This window comes from Salvia miltiorrhiza, chromosome 5, assembly GCF_028751815.1.
Source record: "Salvia miltiorrhiza cultivar Shanhuang (shh) chromosome 5, IMPLAD_Smil_shh, whole genome shotgun sequence".
Classification (NCBI taxonomy): domain Eukaryota; kingdom Viridiplantae; phylum Streptophyta; class Magnoliopsida; order Lamiales; family Lamiaceae; genus Salvia; species Salvia miltiorrhiza.
The window spans coordinates 936,121-959,413 of NC_080391.1; the positions used below are offsets into that span (position 1 = coordinate 936,121).

The following is a 23,293-nucleotide window of genomic DNA, read 5'->3' on the forward strand; positions in this document are numbered from 1 at the left end:
GGTTTAGATTATCCATTTAGGGTTTAGATGTTCTATTTAGGGTTTAGATTATTCATTTAGGGTTTAAATGTTTCATTTAGGGTTTAGATGATGTTGTTTATGTATTTGTTCTGCACGTTTGACACTTATGGCACTTATGGCACTAATAGTGCCATAAGTGCTAAAAAGACCATTTTACTTTGTTTTTTGGATTTTCGTTGGCACTTGGCGCTTATGGCACTATTAGTGCCATAAGTGCCAAGATTTTACTTACTTATGGCACTTATGGCACTAATAGTGCCATAAGTGCCTAACCCGACCCGCGTGCCTGATCCTACCCGGCACGCAACCCGCGCTCCTGACCCTACCCAGTCCGCCCAATTAAGGGCAAAAACGTCCCAAAGCTATAAAAATGGCCAAAATTTACACTTTTTCAATTGGTGGCCATAATTTGTGTTTTATGATTCATTTTGGCTATTTCAAAATTTTACTCATTCAAATGTGTAACTAATTTATAAATACATTACAAAGGATTTATTTATTTATTTTATTAGAAGTTTTATTTTGCTAGAATATTAGGAATTGTAATTAATTATGCAAAGATTGAATAAAAATAATTTTATATTAAATTTAGATGATTTTTTTTCAATTTTATATTTAAATGATAAATGGGAGTACAATAAAACAAATTAAACAAAACATATAAATTTGCACTCATAAAAGTATTTATTACATGCGAATGCACGTCATCTCCGCTAGTAAAAATAAAAGGACCTTGAAAAAAAAAAGTTATAAAAGCACTTAATGAAAGAATTAAAAATATAAATACAGTGTTTTGCCTTGAATAAATAGATAGAAGTGTCAATTTTATATCTAGTAGATGATCTTTTGAGGTCATTGCAGACGTCAAATTGATGATGTCATAATTATTAAAATTGAAAGGTTTGCTGACATCTAAATTAACTATAGAGACTTGCGTATGTGTATGAGGTCATTGCATTCATGATATTGTTTTCATTTTTGCCATTTTGATCCGTCCACAATATCATTTACACGCCTATTTATAATATATAGTAGGGTCCACAAATTCCAGCAGTCACAATAATAGTGGGACTCAAACTCGATCCACTCTCAACAATATCCAATACCATCAACTATTATCTTAAAACCCTTACGCGTCGTCGACAAAGTGGAAACAGAACAGTATATTGTAATATAAATGCCATAGAAAGTAGGAAGCTTGTTTCATTTTTCATTTTTGGTCACATAATTAGGCATTACAAATCCTATGTGCATGACATATTTAGCCTATATAAAAAATAGTTTCACTAAGAAAGAAATAAGTAAAATTTTATTTTTGACTAACTCCATGTTCATAGGAATAAGCAATACTAAGAAGGGGGGGTTGTTCCTGAATATGGACAATCCATCGGGAATATATATGGGCATAGGAATCATCAATCCATTAATGTTGTTCCTTTCCTGCAAATTTGGTTTTTGCCTATTATCTCCTTATTTTTTAATCAATTTTAAAAACAATAGTACAATAACATTATTATTATTATTATTATTATTATTATTATTATTATTATTATTATTATTATTATTATTATTATTATTATTATTATTATTATTATTATTATTATTATTATTATCATCATCATCGGCATACACATGTATAAAACTTTGTTTCATTTTTTATCCACTTTCTTAATTGAAGTTAATTATTAAAAATTAATAGTAAAATAAATTTTTGTTCGTATCAAATATATATATTTACACTACTACAAATTCTCTCATACTCTACAGTTTAAAACTGTAGAGTATGTGCATTTCGCTCTGTAGAGAAAAGTAGTGTAGAGAAAGACCCCCCTTTTTCTCTACGGTTGTAAAACCGTAGTCTATAATTGACATAGACTACAGTATATCACGCACATACTCTACAACGTTCAACTGTAGTCTATTGTGTTCAATAGACTACACTTTTCAAACGTAGTTTATTTATTTCGAACTGTAGTGTATTTGTACTTTTGTCTACAGTTTTAATGGATTATCGTAGTCTATATTTTCGAAATACTACATTTACGCTGCTATAGACTATAGTTTAACACCGTAGTCTTTATGAAATATAGACTACAGTGTTAATATCGTAGTTTATACCTATTACTACGTTATCATATTGTAGTTTGCTTGTTTTAAAACTCTAGAATCCAAAATGAAATTAAAATACAAGAAATTTCATTTGCATTCAAAATCAAAATATTTCATCCAACAATCTTGTAGCAAGTATTAATATAAATGTCAAATCCAAAATTCAATTCAAAATTTACAATATCAAGTATTGACATATTACATAGCTAAAATAAAAATCTGTCATACTATACGTGTTCCAGCAACAAGCTTGCCCACTCAACACGAACTTCATCAATATCTTTTTGGCCATAAGTTCGATATCCTGTATATGTTAACAATTAAAAATATAATTATTAACACTATTTAATATAAATAAAAAAATTAGATAAAAATAAAAAATAAAATAAAATGCATGTGTTAATCTTACAATCTTCTTCATAGATAGTCTTCTTTAACTTCTCAACTTCTCGTCTTCTATGTCACCACTTCTAGGCACTCGTACTTTCTTCCACATGATAGCTCTATCTACATCATTTTTGCTGCATAATTCATCCTTCTACAATTATAATAGATCAAGCTTAAGAAAATATTGGAACAAAATGTTATAAAATAAAAATAAAACATAAAAGATGAACTATTTTCTCATGAATGCTCACTGTCAGATTTTAGGATGGTTAAAGCAGTCTGTTTGCGGGAGGATTTTATGATCTTCTCGTCATCAAAATGTAATGAAAATTTTACAATATCTACCTATATGTTCAGAGTTAACATACACCAAATTTCAGCCTAGTTGGTCCCTGTTTACTATGACAATAAATTTTTACAAGTTTACTACACAAAATAGTGAAACTTTCCGGGAGAAACAGTTTTACGGGAGGATTTCATGGTCTTCCCGTCATCAAAACGTAATGAAAATTATACAGTAGCTATCTATATGTTCCTAGTATCTATCCACCAAATTTCAGCCCAATCAGACCCCGTTTACTATGACAATAAATTTTACAAGTTTACTGCTCAAAACAATGGAAATTTGCGGCATAAACAGTTTGCAGGAGGATTTCATAGTCTTCCCGTCGTCAAAACGAAATGAAAATTTTACAGTAGCTATATATACATTACCAGTATCTATCCACCAAATTTCAGCCCAATCGGACTCCATTTACTATAACAAATGAATAAAAGTCTGAAACATCTTCACTAGAACAGAAAACCATCTCACTTCACAAACTTAATCAAATATACAAACTAAAAAATTTAACCAAAAATGTACCATCTCTTAAAGTTCCTACACACGTACCCTATTTTTATATATACCTACAAAGAAGATATTAAAACAAATCTTCCCATAAGCAAAGCATTATATCCATTTTTAAGTAGTTTGAGTTTATTAACAAGTCGATGATACAACAAAACTTTGAATACTATTTAGCATAAACAAATAATCTGCACCAAATTTCGATGAATCAATGAGAAGCTTAGTGATTTCCTATGTCATAACTTTCATAAGTATAGATGATTCCATCTAGAAATAATCAAAGAGAAATCTTAGATTAAAGCTTAGGCAACAGATAAGAAACGGCAAAAGCAGTGCACCAATTAATAGAATTCAATTTTAAATAATCTTTATCAATCCAACATGAGTCAAATATATATTCAATCCTAGAACCTTTATACATCTTCACATGGTGGGGGCTTTCAGTTACACACACAAAACATTAAGTTACAAGCCAGATGCAGAATATGGTGGAGAGTTAGTTACCTGATGCAAAATATGGTGTGAAACGGCGTCTGAAACTGTATGTTGTCGTTGGGAATGTCGTCTGAAATTGCTTGTTCTCAGTTGAGGGTGGCCGCCGACGACAGTTGAGGTGGAGGACGGCTGACGACGGCAATTGAGGGAGAGTCGGCGGTTTTCTGCACCAGATGGCGGAGGAAGGCTGAGAGGGGGTTGACGATAGCGGTCGAGGAAAGGCCGCGTTTTCTGTAACAGACGGCGGAGGGGAGAACGTGTATGTGGGAGAGAGATGGTGCTTAGGGTTAGAATGTGATGTGGGAGGGAATTATGATAATTTTTATATGATTTTACAAGTTACATGAATTGACATACAATTTATTTAATATTCAAATAATTTTAAAAAATAAATTTTTATTATAAATTACTTCTTATTTTTTTAAAAATTGTTTTATTATAAATTACTATCTTAATTATTATTTAAATAATACTTAAATAAAAATCACTATACAATATAAATCCTTCTTATTTTTTTATTTATAGCAAATAAATTCATAGTTGCTAAATATTTTTAAATGATTAATAAGAATTATTATAAAATATATTCACTCTTTAAAATTTTACATGCATTTAAATTTATCTTATTTAATATTTAAAATATATTATCTAATTTTTTTAATTTTTTTATATTTAATTATATATAAAATATAGATCATTCTTTTTCATAATAACATAAATAAACTAATTTTTATTTAACATACTACAATTTTAAGCAAAACTGTAAATAAAAGTATATATACACATTCTTATACACTACAGTTTGAAGATCATCGTAGAGAAAAGTAAAACTACACACGCTCATACACTACGTTTTGAAGAAACTTGTAGAGAAAAGTCTGGAAAAACACGCTCATACACTACGGTAGTTCATAAACTGTAGAGAGAAACTTCAATAACACTCTCATACACTACAGTTTTATGGGAACCGTAGTAATAAACTACTATAGACTACGTTTGGGACTACGTTTTGTTCGCTATTGTAGTCTAAAATTAAAATATGGCGCTCATACACTACAGTTCACCAAAAAAAGTGTAGTCTATACGAATACTCTACGATTTTTCTATAAAACCGTAGTTATAGGGGTGTAGAGATTGCCTAAATTTGTAGTAGTGTTAATATGAATAAGAGGTTTACATCGATTCATCACCGTTGTCTTAATTTTAGATTTTGGATTCACATTATAACTACTGATCCCATCACTTTCTCATATCATTAATGATTGACAACTCCATATAAGTGGGAAGACTTTTATGAGTCTTCTGCATGACGACCTGTGATTCTCTTGTGCTACGGTCATATGCAATTTTGAATATTTATTTGTATTATTCCTTCAATTAAATTGTTGGCTTATTTAATTTCTAATTTTGTGTCACATAATTAGATTATAAATCCTAAGTGCCTGACTTATTGTCGCATGGCGGTTTGTTTAGCCTAAAGTCCAGTAGTATTAAATTAATTAGTGTGCATATATTGGCCTAGCGGTTGGTGGTTCGTGGGTGTTCGAGTTCGCCGTTGCGTAATTTTAAATGTCTTTATTTATTTGTGTAATTTATCAAAGAAAAAAAAATAATTAATTAAGCTTGTCACATGGGGGTGCGGAAACAAATTTAAGATTCTTTATTGTCAATTTGTGCGACTTTAATTATTTACTGCATACACAGATGAATAATACGTGGCACTCTTAATGGTCTAAAACGACCTAATGGTAAAAATAGGACCGTAACTTTCAGGATTTTTAGAAAAAGGACTATAAGTTACGGATTTTGAAAATAAGGACTATAATTTCTTTTTTTTTAACATTTACACTCCTGTTTCGGGCCCAAAATTAATTATTCGGACTTTTGATGCCACGTAGAGCCCGTTGCTGACATGGACTGCTATGTCAACTTTTTTGCAAAAAAAAATTTTGTTTCTTTTTTGTGAAGATATCTAAAGACATCTAAAGATATTTAAAGACATTTTTCTTGTGAAGAAAACCTGAAATATTTTGGCATTTTTGGAATGGCACTATAAGCCATTTTGTTGTCATGGTTCTGCGAAGCCTTATTTGAATGATACTTTTGGCCATTTTTTGTGTCATGCTACTGTAAGCCTTATTTGAATAGCACACTATAATCCATTTTGCTGTCATGCGAAGCCTAATAGTGAATTTGATGTACTTTATATTCTTATTGAGTCAAAAATTGATGGCATATTTTTTTTTATAATTTATTCTTCTAATTAAATGTAAAAAAGAAATAATACATGTCTTTTAACAATATAATGAACGTATGTAGCTTTCTTTTAGGATATTAAATTAATTAAGATAAAACAAATATAATTGTTAATTTTCCTAAAAAAATATATAATTGTTAATTGTTAAAATGAGAATACAAAAAAGAAACAATTTTTTTTTTGCAAAAAAGTTGACATGGCAGTCCACGTCAGCAACGGGCTCTAGGTGGCATCAAAAGCCCGAACAATTAATTTTGGGCCCGAAACAGGAGTGTAAATGTTAAAAAAAATTATAGTCCTTATTTTCAAAATCTGTAACTTATAGTCATTTTTCTAAAAATCCTGAAAGTTACGATCCTATTTTTCCATTAGGTCGTCTAAAACTGTCCAATGTTAGTGAGTATATATATTTTCTTTATATAAACTCTAAATCCTAAACCCTTAGAATATATATTTGGTATGATGAAATGGAATGAGACGACAGATAATGAAAAATAGGTAGGAATGGAATGAAGGAGGAAAATGATGACAACCCTTGAGCAATCGAGAATGAGCTAGTATTCTCATACAAGGAGTGGTGATTCGTAAGAAAAATGTACCAAATAAAGGAATGGACTAGAGATAGGAATTACCATTTCATTTCCCCTTTCATTCCATCATACCAAGCATGCATGTTCTTGTCCCCTTGGGATGGCCTAGTGGTTGGGGTGGTTGTCTGTTGTCCAAGAGGTCACAGGTTCGAATACTCTCGGCCACAATAACCACTAGGTGGGGTGTGTGTATGGTTTGTATTATTTATAATGTAATTTCATCAAAAAAAAAAGCATGCATGTTCTTATTCTTAATATTGTTATATGTCAATCATCCACGAATACAACAAATGATTTATAGATAGGTATAGACTAGCAGAAACAACGTGTACGTTTAACTAATATTATTAATATAATTCAAATGTGTAACTAATTTATAAATACATTACAAAGGATTTATTTATTTATTTTATTAGAAGTTTGATTTTGCTAGAATATTAGGAATTGTAATTAATTATGCAAAGATTGAATAAAAATAATTTTATATTAAATTTAGATGATTTTTTTTTCAATTTTATATTTAAATGATAAATGGGAGTACGATAAAACAAATTAAACAAAACATATAAATTTGCACTCATAAAAGTATTTATTACATGCGAATGCATGTCATCTCCGCTAGTAAAAATAAAAGGACCTTGAAAAAAAAAAGTTATAAAAGCACTTAATGAAAGAATTAAAAATATAAATACAGTGTTTTGCCTTGAATAAATAGATAGAAGTGTCAATTTTATATCTAGTAGATGATCTTTTGAGGTCATTGCAGACGTCAAATTGATGATGTCATAATTATTAAAATTTAAAGGTTTGCTGACATCTAAATTAACTATAGAGACTTGCGTATGTGTATGAGGTCATTGCATTCACGATATTGTTTCCATTTTTGTCATTTTGATCCGTCCACAATATCATTTACACGCCTATTTATAATATATAGTAGGGTCCACAAATTTCAGTAGTCACAACAATAGTGGGACCCAAACTCGATCCACTCTCAACAATATCCAATACCATCAACTATACGCGTCGTCGACAAAGTGGAAACAGAACAGTATATTGTAATATAAATGCCATAGAAAGTAGGAAGCTATATATTAAAAAGTAGGCCCCGCATGCAATAGATGAGTGTAAACAAACTAGTATAAATACAAGGCAACCTCACATTCTCAATCCACCACATCCTAAAGCAAAAACCATTATCTTCAAGAAACCCTAGCTAGCTAGCCATGACCGACTTCACCTACAACTTCTTGCAACTGCCGGCCCTGGTTTACGAAGGCGACGCCCACAGCTACCTCGGCCTCACGAAAATCGACGTCTCCGGCAACCCGCTGAAGCACAGCTACGGCCGAATCATCCACAGCGATCCGGTGCAACTCTGGTCAACCCCTAATGAGAAAGCCGACTTCGAAACCACCCTGAAATTCATCCCGAGCAGCAGCAACTACAGCCCGGCGGACGGCCTCGTCTTCTTCATGGTCCCCGTCGGCCACAACTTCCCGAGCGACCCCGATGGCGGAAACCTTGGAATCTACCCGGGTCCCCACTGCCCCAAAGTGTTTGCCGTGGAGTTCGACATCTTCCCCAACAATGAGTGGGACCCGCCTTACCCACACGTCGGGATCAACATTGAAACTAGGGCTTCCCAATATAACGTTCGGATTCCGGAGCCGTTCATGGGGAATGAGGTGACCTTGAGGATCAACTACGTCGCCAGCGAAGGACGCATCAACGTCAATGTCTCCAACGGCACAGAAAGCAAAGAGTTCCACAACATCAAGCCCTTGGACTTGAGCTCTTTTCTTCCTGAGAAGGTTCAAGTCGGGCTCGCCGGCTCCACCGGCGATTTGGTCGCCAAACACGACGTCAGTTTGTGGGGTTTCAGCTCCAATCTCGTTAAGAATGGAGCATAGATTCCATTCGTCTGAATTTGCGATCGTATCGTCCACGTCCATTTCCATTGTGTGATTTTGTGTATGTGTGTGTGCTTCATATATACTATATAATAAGGACTAGCGATCGATCGACTACTCTACTCTTGTCTTGTGTGTGTATGGATTGAAATATATATGAATGAAATGCTTTTTACTTTATTATTTCTCTGAGAACCGTTACATATAAAGTAGGTGCAGTCTCAACAAAAAAATTGTGAATTGTTTATAGGCCCAGCGTAAATAACTTAATTTGTAGGTTCAGTTCAGAGTTCTCACAATAAGAAAGTTTTTATTTAAACTCACCTATAAATATATATAAGGTGAGTTTAAACTCATTCTTGTGCAATTGCGGTGTAATAGGCTCGACAAAGCTACAAGTCATACATATATTGTCGTTGTGTTTAAAGGACTAAGGTGCGTATATTTGTTAATTGCTGAATCCTATTTCTTCTCAGGCTGTGAAATTTAAACCCTGATGAAGAAAATTGCACAAACCAAGTCTAATGGTGTCCATAAATATGTGGAGTCATGACTTTGAGTGGCCTGAAAAAATTAAGGCGTATAATTTGTTCAAAATTGAAATGTGGAGATATTATCAAAGTTCGTGTATTATTTAAAAATTAATCCTTTTAACATATATATAGTTGATTCTTGGTCACATCACATCTTCATCACAATCTTATCTTTTGTTCATATCATAATCAAGTGAAAAATAAATAACTTCTTTGGAAAAAATTTGAGAACCTCACCTTGTGCTATCAAATTACATCTCCTTCCATATGTTGAAATTAACTGGCAAATTTTAAGTTAATTAATTATACTCCGACTTAGGCACAGTTCTATTCTCAAATTCTCAATAATTAATCAATCAATTTAAATATTGTACGTTTCTTAATAGTCGACACATGTCTTGTGAAGCATTAGTTGACATAAAAGCATTTATCATCCTACAACTTTGGTTTAACCAATTTAAAAATTTTCTTTAAAAATATATATATATATATATATTTTTTTTTTTTGATCGGGCAAAGTCATGTTAGATGTTAGTAATTAGTTTCCCCCATCCACTCCAAGAACCACCCTAATCTAATTAAGAAGTTAAATATAAAATTTAAATAAATATTTAATGCGGAAGTCTTAAAATAATTTAAAACTCACTTTTAAAATAAATATTTTCGAAAATAATTTTAAGAAAAAGAAATCTTTAAATAAAATTGGTTTTTAAAGCACTTTTAAAACGATTTATAAGATATCAAAATTTTCAATAATGTATTCAAATATAAAACTTGATTTTGAATTCATAAATTTAAACAACTTTATTTTCAAAGCACGACATGAAGATGTCAGAAAAATAATTAACTAATTAATAAAACTTTTACTAAGGAAAAACTCTAAGTATAAAATAATATCTTTTTAGCAGCGGAAAATATAACAAAATAAAATCTTTATATGATTAAAAATTATGACATGAATAAATTCTTAAATAAATATTTGAAATGAATTTAAATATAAATTAAACAAGTCATGACATTAAAATAATATAATAACATTTATTTAAACAAATCACACACAAATCTCAAATAGTATAGAATTTCAGAGTTTACATAATCAAGAGATATCACATGAAATAACATAATATGTTTTAGGAAACATTTATCTTTAAATAGATTCGACGCGCCCATTCGACTCTCCACGCGCCTCCGATATCAATCACCTGAAACTGTTGAATATGGGATGAGCATACAGGGTACACTCAGTGTGGGAACATGCAATAATTGTCCATGTTAATAAAATGGTAACACATATTGTCATAACGTAACATAACTTCCATACGCACTGTGGCAATCCAAGGACTTTAATGTCCCGGACCCTATATGTGGGCCCCTGGTGACAATATAATGGTTGCAACCCTGTAACATGAAATCGCATTGTGGCATACCAAGGACGGTGAAGTCCTGGACCAATTATGCTGGCCCCTAGCGATAAATATTTTTACAACACATACGGTAAACACATAATATTAAAATGGACAAATATTAACCACGTGCATGTACTGAAATAAATCCCACACCTGGAAATTTAACTTGAACTTGAACTTCAACTTGAATGCTAACTTGAGTAATACAATTAAAATTCATATCCTAGTCGCGCCGCACCTAGTCAGATAAATTCAAATAATAACATATAAGGGCCTATTTGAACTTTAAAATAATTTAGATTATTGGATCATATAAAAATAATTGATCTAATAAATTTAATAGTAAAATATATTTTCTCATGAAAATTTGGATTAAGAAATGATTTAATAATTTAAATAATAAGATATAATTTCTTATGAAAATATTACTCCCTCCATCTCATAACAAGTCCACTTTCTTTTCAACACCGGAATTTAGATGGGATGATTAAAGAGTAAAACGATAAAAAGTGGTGAAGCCCACTTTTATTTTGTGAGATTAATAGAATTTACGTGGAGATAATTAAAGGATAAAAGATAAAAAGTGGTGGAGTCGCGCTTCCTTTTTTAGAAAGTAGACACTTGTTATGAGACAAGCCAAAAAGAAATGTAGACACTTGTTATGGAGAAATCATGGAGTCTCTAATATGACGGAGGAAAGTGGATTAATGTGATTATGCCTTTAATGGGAGAATTTCTAGAGATATTGTTATCAATTACTATTATTTTTTATTTTTTTATTTAAAAGACATTATATGGTTGGTTACCCCAATATAATAGTGTTACCGAAATATAATATGCTTGTATCTCAATATACCATAGATTTCTTAATTGATCCTCAAAAATTATTTGACGCTATGTCTCTTAATATTAATACGTATGCAGAAGAATACTCATATTAAAAGTCTTCCGACATATGGATTTGTCAATCATTAATGATATTAGAATTAAAGTGATTCATGGGAGTAGTTGTAATGTGAATCCCAAATCCTAAAATTATGACGATGGTACGTGATGAATCGATGTAAACCTCTTATTTAGTTGATTTATATATTTAAAAAACAACAAAAATTTATAATACTATTAAGGGTATTTGGTAGGGATGGCAATGGATCCTGGACCCGGTCCAGATCCGTGGATCCAGATCCGATTTTACGGATCTGGATCTCAATTTTTTAGATCCGCGGATCTGGATCCGGATCTGGATCTCATTTTCTAAAACGGATCTGGATCTGGATCTTGATATTTGAGATCCGGATCCGACCCAGATCCGACCCGTGGATCCGATTTAATTTAAAATATATTATTTATTTTTTATATTTATTTTATTAATAATATTAGATATATTAAGAACATTCGTCCCCTTCATTTCTCTCCCAACTCTCGCGCTGCCTCTCGACTCTCGCCGCTCGCCGTTGGACTCTCGCTCCAGTCGGTCCGCCGACGGCGTCAGAGGCTTCGAGGAGTAGGAAGGGGATGTTCTCGGCCTGGAGGCGCGTATGACGATGACGCCGATGTTGTCAGAGGGTTGGGGAGAGAGGGGAAATCTGCGATGGGATGGCGTTAGGAGGTCTGAATAATTTGAATTTGGAAGAGGGGAAATGGGTTGAGGAAGAAGAAAGCGGCCCGACATTTTTCGTGCGAATTGGATTTGTATTTTTCATTTTTGGTAGATTAGGTTAGGTGGTATCTACTTGAAGTTGATTAGATAGTTGTTCGTCTAATTAATGGCTGCCTTTCTTCTCTGATTTTGTTTTGTTACTGATTTTAGTTTTCTCCTATTTCTTCCTCATACTTGACATCTATCTCTCTCTCCTCTCGGTTCTTCTCTCCCGCGCCGCCTGACCTCCATACACTCCCATCTCCTTCTCGGCCTGGAGAAGTTTGAAGAAGTCATTTTCTTTCATCTCAGTTGTGAGAAAAAGAAGTTTGCAGATGCTCTGCCCACTTTAGCCTGCCGCCTCACCTCCATCGCCGGTCGCCTTCTCCAATTTGCTCGCCCGCCCGCCGCCGGAGAAGTCGGGAATAGCAGCAGCAGTGCAGCACACTCCAGTACATGCGACTCCAGCCGCTTCACTCCCATCTCCTTCTCGGCCTCAGTCACGCTGCCTCACCTCCATCGCCGGTCGCCTTCTCCAATTCGCTCGCCCGCCGCCGGAGAAGTCGGGAATAGCAGCAGCAGTGCAGCACACTCCAGTTCATGCAACTCCAGCCGCTTCATTCCCATCGCCGGTCTCCTTCTCCAATTCGTCCACCCGCCGCCGGCGAAGGCGGGAACAGCAGCAGCACGCTCCGGTTCGTGCGACTCCAGTCTATTTTTTTCTCTCGGTCACTCCAATTTTGCATTTGTTGATTTTGTGAATTTAATTTGAAAACAGTAGATCCGTGGATCTGGACCCGCGGATCCGCGGATCCGACGGATCTGGATCTGGATCCAAAATTTTCAGATCCGCGGATCTGGATCCGGATCTGGATCTGGTATATGAAAACGGATCTGGATCTGGTATTGGCCAGACCCGGTCCAGATCCGGCCCGTTGCCATCCCTAGTATTTGGTATATAAATACATGAACTTTACTTATTTTTTGGTATTTGACATTAACGACTTTAAATCCTAGATATAAATACATGAACTTTACTCACTTCTGATACTCCCTCTGTCCCACAAATCTTGACACGTTTTCCTTTTTGGGTCATCCCACGAATCTTGAGACGTTTCTATTTTGGGTAATAATTATTACCTTCTCTCTCCTACTTTATCACTTTTATATTTTATTAACTACACACTTAAAACACTAATCTATAACTCCTTAATTCTCGTGCCGAATCCAAACGTGTCAAGATTCGTGGGACGGAGGGAGTATTTAACATGAATTTTAAAACATAGTTATAAATATGTGAACTTTAAAGTTATTCAACTTTTGACTCGTTTTTTTTTTTCAAATTAAAGTTGACTTGGAATGCCTACATAATATTGACATGGACAATTTCTCTTTATAAAAATTAATCTTCATCATTCAATTTTTGGCCCGTTTTTTATATTCTGAATTTCTGATTTGGCTTTCTGAATGACGAAATTGGCTTTCTCAAATATTAAAGACGAAATTGGCTTTCTGAATTTGTGAAATTTATAGACAATTTTTTATCGTTGACTTTCATATTTGTATTATGCCTTCAAATTATCGGCTTGTTTCATTTTTCATTTTTGGTCACATAATTAGGCATTACAAATCCTCCTAAGTGCATGACATATTTAGCCTATATATATAAAAAACAGTTTCATTAAGAAAGAAATATAATTTTTTTTATAAAATTCCATGTTCATAGGAATAAGAAATACAGGGAAGGAGTGGCTAATTCCTTGGTCCTGATATGGACATTCCATTGGGATTGTGGGCATAGGAATCATCAATCCATTCTCGTTCCTTTCCTGCAAATTTGGTTTGCCTATTGTCTCCTTACTTTTTAATCAATTTTAAAGACAACATCATCATCATCATCATCTTATGTAGTAGCCCGCTCTTTTATTTATGATAAAAACTAGTAAATGCAATTTTTATAAATGAAACCAGTTTATGGTCCTGATTTTTTTTTTATCAGAGACGGAGTTATTATTTTAGCTTTATACTTTTATAACGTATAAGAAAAACGCGACGAGGATTATTGAGCCATTCAATAATTTATTATCCAGTTTGATAACTGACTTAGCAAAGTCAAGTTATTAATTTATATGCGATAGAAATAGTATTTCTATTATTTACTTGAAGTCGTGATTAATTTTCGACTTATAAAACGAATTATAAAATATGTAATTCGTAGAGAGTTATAACGAAGCGTCGTTATTTAGTAGAACCCAATATTAGTTTTACAAATACTTGTAACTTCAATACTTTACAAATCATTATTTTTCCACTCCCTAATGTTTCCTACACTATACACGCATAATCTCCACTTCTCCACTCCACCAACTATCTCCATCACCTTTTGCTTTCTTCCACTACATTTTTTCTCACCACCCTTTCCACTCCACTAATTCCACTACACCAAACTTTCCACCTACTCCCTTCCCCACCACACGCAAGAATGCATCTAACATTCCATTATACAGGCAACAATCTTTTCATCATCTTCATTCTTCACTAAGGAACCGAAGAGCAGCCACGAGTTCTGCCATAAGCACACTGCTCCGGCAGTGTTTTGCAAGGCGATTCCAGCCATCCAAAAGGTTCCCAAAAATTCCCAAATTAATTGTGTATCATCTTTCATATGTTTTCTATACTTTGGCAAAATTTCAGAAGGTTTGAAGCTCTTATGATTTATTTATGAATTTGTAAACATCACTGCCCATCTGGAATACATTTTTGGTAAACAATCTTTGGGAGGCCATAAGTAAAGTTTCAATCGGTGAAAACCTTTGAAACTTGAATATGTCACTCTAGACTCCCGTATCTTTCTTTTGACATCGGCCTCACCATTTTTGAATAAGGGAAACAACCGGTATAAATTCTTGAAATCTAGTTCTTATTCCATGTACCATCCAGTAGATTTTACAAACCTACGACTTTGAGGTGGCAAAGCCCGACTTAAATCTTTGATTCTCAAGCCTAGCTTTCTACTGAATATTCAATGACATGTTGGGAACTTACTTGCTTAGTTTTAGAATTTTTGGTGAAGCCTAAAGTTGGTTTTCTGATTTATGTTATGAATCTGCCAAACTTGAACGCTTTTTGTGCACTGAACTTTAGACAGTCATATCTTCTAAACCATGAATGTTCTTAGAGTAAATCCAACTGGAGAGTGTTATGATCTCTCCCTAGTTTCCATATTGACCCTTGGGGTTCCCAGTGGAGTTTTGTAAAGGGAGATATGAATTTTTAAAGAAAGCCCACTGACTTGGTTGTAATCTGGAAATCTGAAATTTTCAGATTTTTGCTTGTTAAATACCCATCTTTGAGAGGGCATATCTTGATCGTTTGAATTGTTTTTCATTCGATTCAAATTGGAGAATGATCCTTGAAATGTCTAGTTTCCAGAATGTCTTTTGGAGCATCATTTGGAGATCCGAGGCAGATTTGGTGTCTGTTGCAAAACAACCCCTTAAGAGCTCAAGTTGTTGAATTATTTTCTATGTATCAAAGTTTATTTTAAAGGATGTTTCATGAAAGATTTCGTATATGTGCGTAACAAGTTTGGGACTATTTATTTTAAATGAGGTCCGTTCTTTATTTAAATTATGATGGACTTTTAATGAATATTTTTGGGATTAAACTCTTATTTCTTGATTTATATAAATTATTTTTTTTAAGGACTTATAAATATGAATTTCGTAGGCCTACTGACCTACTGTGATCGACGGTTTGTCGATGTCTAATAGCTTTGAAAATTTTATAGCAAGTCCCGACATGAGTCTTGAGTACCCTGGTAAAATTTCAAGCCATTCCAACTTCGTTTGATACTTCTTTAAAATGCAAAACATAAACTGCACATTACTACCGAGAATTTCAGAGAACAGATGAAAGAGTCATTTATTTCAGTAGCTTCCTGTGTGATCTAGCTTTCCAAATTTTTATGGTATTCACCTTATTGTGTTAGCTAGATATCCACCAAAGTTGAGCCCAGTTTGACAACGTTTACTATTTATAAAAAATCCAAGTTTTCGATTGTTCAAAACTGCCGAACATGGTAGATCGTGGTAAAAACGTCATATCTCTCAAACCACTTGGAGTTTTCGACTCTACTTTTTTTTATATGAAACTAGATTCGAAGATCTTTCTTTCAGTATGAGTCTCGAGTCCAGGAGATGTCGGAGTCAGAACAGATTAAATTTTGAAGTTGAGTCAGTGTAAAAACAGAGCATGTTTTAATGATGTTTTTGGACTTCGGACTTTAAAGCGAACTATTATCATTTATTTCTTTAAAGCCACTGGTTTATTTAATTAATTGGCTACTCTCTTTTGAGCCTATTAATTATTTGAGGTTACGCTAGTAATGATGTAACGAATTATGGATGCTAGAACCCTAAAACACTAAAAGATACCCTAGGCACGTAGAATTAGACTTTGTCTTATGACAATTACTTCACGAACTTATCGACTCTTCATCAATGAAGGTCCGGGCGACAGAAAGTGAAGCCGAAGAAGAAACGACTCCACGCCAGCTTTAAGAACAATTGAGGTGGGCAATTCCTTACGCGTAAATAAAATGCTATGCAAATGTTATGCTTTAAAATGCAAATTGGATCTTCAAGTATGGTATGCTTTATTACGCTTAAATGAGTTAAGCTTTATTATGATGCACGTTAAATGATTTACGCTATGCTGTTTATACTATTTACGCCCTATGTAATTTACGCTTGATTACACTTATTTACGCTTGAATGCTTTACGCTGATAAGTTTATGCTTATGTTTGATGCTTGCGTCTGTTGGGGGAGGCCTCCCTCAACAGTACGATGCCGTGTCCGTTGAGGAGGGCCTTCCTCACGGCGCGATGCCTGTGTCCGCTGAGAGAGGCCTCTCTCGCGGCGCGATGCCAGTATGCCAGTATGCCAGTGTTACAGCGTCTATTGGGGGAGGCCTCCCTCAATAGTACGATGCCGTGACCGCTGAGGGAGGCCCCCTTCACGGCGCGATGCCCGTGTTCGTTGGGGAAGGCCTTCTCCACGACACGATGCGTGTTGATGATTGTTAATGATGAAAAATGCGCTCATGCTGTTTATGAATATGGAAATGTTTAATGAGCAAAGGATTTGAAAGAAACTTATGCCTCTTATGCGAAGTTGTGTTTTGTTGTTGATATTATGTTATATGCTTGGCACTGCCCACTGAGTACTATTGTACTCAGCCCTTCGTATGTTTATGTTTGTGCAGGTTGAGTTGTGATGGGCGATGAAGTGTTGCTGAGTGGAGTTTTTGTTGAACTTAAAGTAGGCTCAGAAAGGATACATGTCTTCATACATGTATCTCAGTTATGCATTCCGCTGTAAACACTGATTATTTCAGTTACACCTTCCGTTGCAAACTCTGATAATGTTTTAGCCAAGCCCCTAACGATGCCTTTTTCCTTTTTAGGAATATAACGCTTATACAAGTTCGTTGAGTACCCTTTTTATGCGAACTATGCCTTTTTCCTTTTTAAGAAATATTTCACGCGTATTCAAGCTCTTTGAGTATTCTTTTATGCGCCCCTTTCTAAACCCGCTTCTTAATTTCCCTTCCCCAGTCATGGTTTTCCCGGATTAATTATCCTTAATTAAGGCCGATCGTGACAGAGTGGTATCAGAGCAGTTCATTTGCTCTGAGCCTAAGAGTTTATTTAAGCCAAACTTAGAATGGATCAATAAAGTGTCTAGAGTTCAATCAACAAAGCTCAGCACTTCATCGCATCACACTCAACGAAGCAGAATGGTAAACTCTTCCAAGCTTGAGTTAATGTTTACAAAAAGTGAGAATTATCGTAATAGCAAAGTGAGTAACTGTCAATAGCTTTGTTATGTTGTTATTGAATGAAATGATTTACGCAAGTACGATTAAATATGCCTATGGAATGAATCCCTATGAACATAGAGCTATTAAGATATGAGATCACCACTGCGACAGAACATAGAAGCAAACGTAGAAGAAATTCGACTGTATCTTTGGTGGTTATAGTGAAGGCAGCAAGATAAGTGATACATATAGAATAATTTTTAAGCTCATGATTTTATAGCCGCTATGAATCTCCATGACTTATGCCTAAGTATCCAATTTAGATGATATGATATTATATGCTTAAGAATTGATATGACTCATGGATATGAGATGCCAAGGACCCTTAGAGCTTACTACATCAATGTTGTCATTGGAGTTATGACTTGTTTACAAGTTAGAATAAGTTAACATGTACAAGAATTCTTTTGAGGATTGTATTAGATTATGCTAGAGTGTACTAATTGGCACATCCTTGCTATCAGAATGCCGCCTAAGAGAGGACGCCCTGCGAGAAACAATAACAATCGCAGAAACCGTAACGCTGTACCCGAAGAACCACAAGATGCTCGAGGACATAACCCATCCCTCCGCCCCCAACTAGGAGAGTCGAAGAACTCTTTTTAAGGCAAAATCCGCCTACGTTTGACGGAACGAGTGAACCAGCTGAAGCTGAGATTTGGGTGCGTGCAAATGAACGCATCTTCAACTTTCTACATTGTACTGATGAGGAGCGCCTATCTTGCGTCTCATTCCAGCTAACATGATCAGCGGATTTCTGGTGGGAAACACGACGAAAAATTCTGACACCTGAACAATGGGCAAGTTATACTTGGGAAGATTTTAAGACAGGATTATATGATAAATATATTCCGAAAAGCTATAGGAAGAAGAAAGAAGTTAAGTTCTACGAGTTGAAGCAAGGAAAGAAATCTGTGGTTGAATAAAACAAGGAATTTCACCTTGCCCAAATTGTGGTAAGATGCATAGGGGTGTCTGTCGTGCCGGGACTAACGGTTGTTACAATTGTGGCCAAAAGGGTCACTACTCCACGCAATGCCCCAACAAACAACGAGGTTCAACAATTGAGAACAGCCACACCCCCTTGCCAGCAATACGTGGACACTTGCGAAATCAGTTTCAATCACATCAGTGAAAATCTTATGGAGGCACCGCAGATATAAAAAAAAATTACGTGGGAGTTTGAAGACAAAATGAAAGAGAAGTACCCGGATTGTTTTAACAGAGATATGCAAATTTCGGGACGAAATTTTTGTTAAGAGGGGTAGTATGTAGTAGCCCGCTCTTTTATTTATGATAAAAACTAGTAAATGCAATTTTTATAAATGAAACCAGTTTATGGTCCTGATTTTTTTTTTATCAGAGACGGAGTTATTATTTTAGCTTTATACTTTTATAACGTATAAGAAAAACGCGACGAGGATTATTGAGCCATTCAATAATTTATTATCCAGTTTGATAACTGACTTAGCAAAGTCAAGTTATTAATTTATATGCGATAGAAATAGTATTTCTATTATTTACTTGAAGTCGTGATTAATTTTCGACTTATAAAACGAATTATAAAATATGTAATTCGTAGAGAGTTATAACGAAGCGTCGTTATTTAGTAGAACCCAATATTAGTTTTACAAATACTTGTAACTTCAATACTTTACAAATCATTATTTTTCCACTCCCTAATGTTTCCTACACTATACACGCATAATCTCCACTTCTCCACTCCACCAACTATCTCCATCACCTTTTGCTTTCTTCCACTACATTTTTTCTCACCACCCTTTCCACTCCACTAATTCCACTACACCAAACTTTCCACCTACTCCCTTCCCCACCACACGCAAGAATGCATCTAACATTCCATTATACAGGCAACAATCTTTTCATCATCTTCATTCTTCACTAAGGAACCGAAGAGCAGCCACGAGTTCTGCCATAAGCACACTGCTCCGGCAGTGTTTTGCAAGGCGATTCCAGCCATCCAAAAGGTTCCCAAAAATTCCCAAATTAATTGTGTATCATCTTTCATATGTTTTCTATACTTTGGCAAAATTTCAGAAGGTTTGAAGCTCTTATGATTTATTTATGAATTTGTAAACATCACTGCCCATCTGGAATACATTTTTGGTAAACAATCTTTGGGAGGCCATAAGTAAAGTTTCAATCGGTGAAAACCTTTGAAACTTGAATATGTCACTCTAGACTCCCGTATCTTTCTTTTGACATCGGCCTCACCATTTTTGAATAAGGGAAACAACCGGTATAAATTCTTGAAATCTAGTTCTTATTCCATGTACCATCCAGTAGATTTTACAAACCTACGACTTTGAGGTGGCAAAGCCCGACTTAAATCTTTGATTCTCAAGCCTAGCTTTCTACTGAATATTCAATGACATGTTGGGAACTTACTTGCTTAGTTTTAGAATTTTTGGTGAAGCCTAAAGTTGGTTTTCTGATTTATGTTATGAATCTGCCAAACTTGAACGCTTTTTGTGCACTGAACTTTAGACAGTCATATCTTCTAAACCATGAATGTTCTTAGAGTAAATCCAACTGGAGAGTGTTATGATCTCTCCCTAGTTTCCATATTGACCCTTGGGGTTCCCAGTGGAGTTTTGTAAAGGGAGATATGAATTTTTAAAGAAAGCCCACTGACTTGGTTGTAATCTGGAAATCTGAAATTTTCAGATTTTTGCTTGTTAAATACCCATCTTTGAGAGGGCATATCTTGATCGTTTGAATTGTTTTTCATTCGATTCAAATTGGAGAATGATCCTTGAAATGTCTAGTTTCCAGAATGTCTTTTGGAGCATCATTTGGAGATCCGAGGCAGATTTGGTGTCTGTTGCAAAACAACCCCTTAAGAGCTCAAGTTGTTGAATTATTTTCTATGTATCAAAGTTTATTTTAAAGGATGTTTCATGAAAGATTTCGTATATGTGCGTAACAAGTTTGGGACTATTTATTTTAAATGAGGTCCGTTCTTTATTTAAATTATGATGGACTTTTAATGAATATTTTTGGGATTAAACTCTTATTTCTTGATTTATATAAATTATTTTTTTTAAGGACTTATAAATATGAATTTCGTAGGCCTACTGACCTACTGTGATCGACGGTTTGTCGATGTCTAATAGCTTTGAAAATTTTATAGCAAGTCCCGACATGAGTCTTGAGTACCCTGGTAAAATTTCAAGCCATTCCAACTTCGTTTGATACTTCTTTAAAATGCAAAACATAAACTGCACATTACTACCGAGAATTTCAGAGAACAGATGAAAGAGTCATTTATTTCAGTAGCTTCCTGTGTGATCTAGCTTTCCAAATTTTTATGGTATTCACCTTATTGTGTTAGCTAGATATCCACCAAAGTTGAGCCCAGTTTGACAACGTTTACTATTTATAAAAAATCCAAGTTTTCGATTGTTCAAAACTGCCGAACATGGTAGATCGTGGTAAAAACGTCATATCTCTCAAACCACTTGGAGTTTTCGACTCTACTTTTTTTTATATGAAACTAGATTCGAAGATCTTTCTTTCAGTATGAGTCTCGAGTCCAGGAGATGTCGGAGTCAGAACAGATTAAATTTTGAAGTTGAGTCAGTGTAAAAACAGAGCATGTTTTAATGATGTTTTTGGACTTCGGACTTTAAAGCGAACTATTATCATTTATTTCTTTAAAGCCACTGGTTTATTTAATTAATTGGCTACTCTCTTTTGAGCCTATTAATTATTTGAGGTTACGCTAGTAATGATGTAACGAATTATGGATGCTAGAACCCTAAAACACTAAAAGATACCCTAGGCACGTAGAATTAGACTTTGTCTTATGACAATTACTTCACGAACTTATCGACTCTTCATCAATGAAGGTCCGGGCGACAGAAAGTGAAGCCGAAGAAGAAACGACTCCACGCCAGCTTTAAGAACAATTGAGGTGGGCAATTCCTTACGCGTAAATAAAATGCTATGCAAATGTTATGCTTTAAAATGCAAATTGGATCTTCAAGTATGGTATGCTTTATTACGCTTAAATGAGTTAAGCTTTATTATGATGCACGTTAAATGATTTACGCTATGCTGTTTATACTATTTACGCCCTATGTAATTTACGCTTGATTACACTTATTTACGCTTGAATGCTTTACGCTGATAAGTTTATGCTTATGTTTGATGCTTGCGTCTGTTGGGGGAGGCCTCCCTCAACAGTACGATGCCGTGTCCGTTGAGGAGGGCCTTCCTCACGGCGCGATGCCTGTGTCCGCTGAGAGAGGCCTCTCTCGCGGCGCGATGCCAGTATGCCAGTATGCCAGTGTTACAGCGTCTATTGGGGGAGGCCTCCCTCAATAGTACGATGCCGTGACCGCTGAGGGAGGCCCCCTTCACGGCGCGATGCCCGTGTTCGTTGGGGAAGGCCTTCTCCACGACACGATGCGTGTTGATGATTGTTAATGATGAAAAATGCGCTCATGCTGTTTATGAATATGGAAATGTTTAATGAGCAAAGGATTTGAAAGAAACTTATGCCTCTTATGCGAAGTTGTGTTTTGTTGTTGATATTATGTTATATGCTTGGCACTGCCCACTGAGTACTATTGTACTCAGCCCTTCGTATGTTTATGTTTGTGCAGGTTGAGTTGTGATGGGCGATGAAGTGTTGCTGAGTGGAGTTTTTGTTGAACTTAAAGTAGGCTCAGAAAGGATACATGTCTTCATACATGTATCTCAGTTATGCATTCCGCTGTAAACACTGATTATTTCAGTTACACCTTCCGTTGCAAACTCTGATAATGTTTTAGCCAAGCCCCTAACGATGCCTTTTTCCTTTTTAGGAATATAACGCTTATACAAGTTCGTTGAGTACCCTTTTTATGCGAACTATGCCTTTTTCCTTTTTAAGAAATATTTCACGCGTATTCAAGCTCTTTGAGTATTCTTTTATGCGCCCCTTTCTAAACCCGCTTCTTAATTTCCCTTCCCCAGTCATGGTTTTCCCGGATTAATTATCCTTAATTAAGGCCGGTCGTGACATCTTAATCATGGATTGTTTCATTTTTTATCCACTTTCTTAATTGAAGTTAATTATCAACAATTAATAGTATTGCAAATTTTTGTTTACACTACAATTTTAATTGTTTATGTATTCTGAGGCTTAATCGAAAGATGCAAAATGCAAAATTCTCCAAATTTCGGGTATTTTGCGGCTAT

At 34.7% G+C, this 23,293-nt stretch overlaps 1 protein-coding gene and 3 long non-coding RNA genes across 6 annotated transcripts; 2 read left to right on the plus strand and 2 right to left on the minus strand.

The window, feature by feature from the left end:
* Window positions 1-2,200: 2,200 nt before the first annotated feature.
* On the minus strand, window positions 2,201-3,337 carry LOC130984945 (uncharacterized). Its single transcript, XR_009088833.1, has 2 exons — window positions 2,540-3,337; window positions 2,201-2,434 (listed from the first exon to the last, which is right to left on the minus strand). It is a non-coding gene; the product is annotated as an uncharacterized LOC130984945 (long non-coding RNA).
* Window positions 3,338-7,935: 4,598 nt separating this feature from the next.
* On the plus strand, window positions 7,936-8,622 carry LOC131024733 (agglutinin-2-like). The gene has a single exon (XM_057954271.1). The coding sequence runs from the start codon at window positions 7,936-7,938 to the stop codon at window positions 8,620-8,622; it is 687 nt and encodes a 228-aa protein (XP_057810254.1).
* Window positions 8,623-10,168: 1,546 nt separating this feature from the next.
* LOC130984940 (uncharacterized) lies at window positions 10,169-10,874 on the minus strand. The gene is made up of 2 exons (XR_009088827.1): window positions 10,715-10,874; window positions 10,169-10,363 (listed from the first exon to the last, which is right to left on the minus strand). It is a non-coding gene; the product is annotated as an uncharacterized LOC130984940 (long non-coding RNA).
* A 3,325-nt stretch (window positions 10,875-14,199) lies between these two features.
* LOC130984932 (uncharacterized) lies at window positions 14,200-22,963 on the plus strand. 3 transcript variants are annotated; one of them, XR_009088820.1, is made up of 5 exons: window positions 14,200-14,897; window positions 16,709-16,773; window positions 18,550-20,073; window positions 21,958-22,022; window positions 22,717-22,963. It is a non-coding gene; the product is annotated as an uncharacterized LOC130984932 (long non-coding RNA). The 3 variants fall into 3 exon arrangements; XR_009088818.1 differs by having other exon boundaries at window positions 14,204-14,824; XR_009088819.1 differs by lacking the exons at window positions 18,550-20,073; window positions 21,958-22,022; window positions 22,717-22,963 and adding an exon at window positions 17,468-17,714 and having other exon boundaries at window positions 14,433-14,824.
* Window positions 22,964-23,293: the final 330 nt, after the last annotated feature.